Here is a 2,157-nt window from a genome sequence, read left to right on the forward strand (position 1 = left end):
GAAGGCGCTGTCTTTAGGGAAAGAATTAAAGCACCGTAAGTGATTCAGGCCTAAAAGGAAAGGGAGACTTACAGGTACCTGACTTGATAGACTCAGGTTTGCAGCAGCTGACTTTTTCTTGCTGTTGGTACTATTGGCGTTGTTCCCAGCACTGCTGTTGGAAGTGCTGCTGGTAGAGTTTTTCCTTTTTCTCCGTTTGGTTGTCGGTTGTCTTGTGGGTTCTGCTGCAATAAAATGGTAAGAAGGAAAGCAAATGGCAGATACTGTTGAAGCATGCACTAAAATGATCCATAAGCAGAAGTGCCGAAATAGTTTTTCACCTACTTTTAAATTTCTATGTTTACTACTTCTACTAGTAGTAGTAGATTTAACATAAGAGCTACAGAATAATATTTGGACCCAAACCAATGCAATCTGCTTTCAATTTTGTGTAATGGACTAGTGAAGCTTATTCTCCCAATATCATCTATACAGATATTTGAAAGCATTTCACCACTGGGAGTGTCATGGTAACTATCATGATGCTCAAAGTGACTGTGTAACTTGCCAAAGGTCACACAGCAAGCAACAGTGCTAAGCAAGTGCTGATCAGTTCTTATGCTGGGGTAGTGTACAGCCTCAGCTGGCCCAGCCAGAGCCAAGAGGTAGGCAAAGGCTGAAGGTAGCTTCCTACCCTACTGGTGCCATTAACGCGGCATACAAGCAGCTACCATTTGAGTTCCTTCTGCCTTTGATGTGGGCTTTGTCTTTAACAGTGACACTCTCAAGAAAACATGTTAGAGCGTGCGGAATGCCATTTCTCTGCGAGTTTTCCAAACTCAGACTGACTAAGGACAATTACATAACTGCTTAAATTGGCAAAGAACAGAGGGGCAATTGTACTTCTCAAAATTTGGCCTGGGCACCCATGTGAGATATAGGAATCTTTAATAATCTGTAAAAAGAGAATTATTATTTTGAGGTGTAAGAGGAAGGAGATTAAATCCAGGACTGTAAATAACATTATATTAGTCTCAGAGACAATTAATTATGAGTTGTAGCAGTAATTTCAGAGTCACAGCAGGAAGCTGAATTACACAAACGATGAATTCTAATGGAGCCAGTAGGCATTTTGTATTCCATCTACACGTATTTTTGTACTAAATTACATTCTAGTCATAGTGAAACCATCTGAATGTGCACATCTATAAATCAGTTGGGTCAGACTGGAATCATAAAACATCAGAATCATTTTCAGGCTTACGTTTGGAACAATGCTAATTCTTATTACTTTCCTTTGTAAGTAAATTTGCAGTAAATTTTCCCATAGTTTCTATATTAATTTAATTATAAAAAAATAAAACACTGGAAATGAAACATACCTGGTGGGGCCACCATTCTCTGCCATTTTTGAAACAAGCAAGTCTTCAAGCAGTCTCGAGGACTTAGATTGTAAGTTTTATGTCTTGACATCAGTTCCTGCATTGGCTCCAGTATTACACACAACTGGAAAAAAAAAGTCAGAATAGAATTATTTCATCCAAGCAAAGACTGAGCTGATCAGTATTTACATAGCTGGGAAGTATATTCTTGGCTTTTTTTACTGTTGCTACCAGAGTATGCCTTATACAGCTCAGTTTAATCTGTACTGGGACTGCAGGGTCAAAACTGAGTCGAGAAAACTTTTGCTCAGTATTCATTATCTTAAGTATTTTTTTTTTTTTAAAATAGATAAACTTCAGCTCTGGTGTTCCAGACTACAGAGATTTCAGATGAGTAGAAAATTTTCATGCTTGATTGCCAAAGCTGCAAAGATGAATTAATAAATAATAAAATGCCCATAGCGGGTTATCATTCCCATATAGCAAAATGTACATGCCGTGATCTTGTGACCTGCTGCACTCCACAATGAAGGCTTCTCATAAATGAGGGTTGTAAGCATGGTATTTTATCTTGTTATTGCATGCAAAGTAATTCAAATAATTTTGTTCCTTTCTGGTTATGCGGACTATACATTCTTTTCCAATCACATGAATGACATGTCCAAGAAAAAAAGAAAAGCATTTAATTTTCCTCGTCAGCTTTAATCCTCTATTTATGTTGAAACTGAAGATTTCAGAAAACAGAATTTTAAGCAAACCTCTTCTTTAAATATCCTATATGTTTTAAATTTGTTGA

At 37.2% G+C, this 2,157-nt stretch overlaps 1 protein-coding gene across 1 annotated transcript in view; it reads right to left on the minus strand.

Annotated features, from left to right (window-relative positions):
- LOC104500363 (LIM domain-binding protein 2-like) overlaps positions 1–1,485 on the minus strand; it is a gene marked incomplete at its 5' end in the record, with an annotated part of 7,759 nt that extends 6,274 nt beyond the window's left edge. Inside the window, 2 exons of the mRNA XM_010143998.1 lie at positions 73–224; positions 1,362–1,485. Of these exons, the coding sequence (XP_010142300.1) occupies positions 73–224; positions 1,362–1,485 (276 nt within the window). The remainder of the gene's footprint in view (positions 1–72; positions 225–1,361) is intronic.
- Positions 1,486–2,157: the final 672 nt, after the last annotated feature.

The sequence above is a fragment of the Buceros rhinoceros genome, unplaced genomic scaffold (genome assembly GCF_000710305.1).
Source record: "Buceros rhinoceros silvestris isolate BGI_N320 unplaced genomic scaffold, ASM71030v1 scaffold5519, whole genome shotgun sequence".
Taxonomy (NCBI): Eukaryota; Metazoa; Chordata; class Aves; order Bucerotiformes; family Bucerotidae; genus Buceros; species Buceros rhinoceros.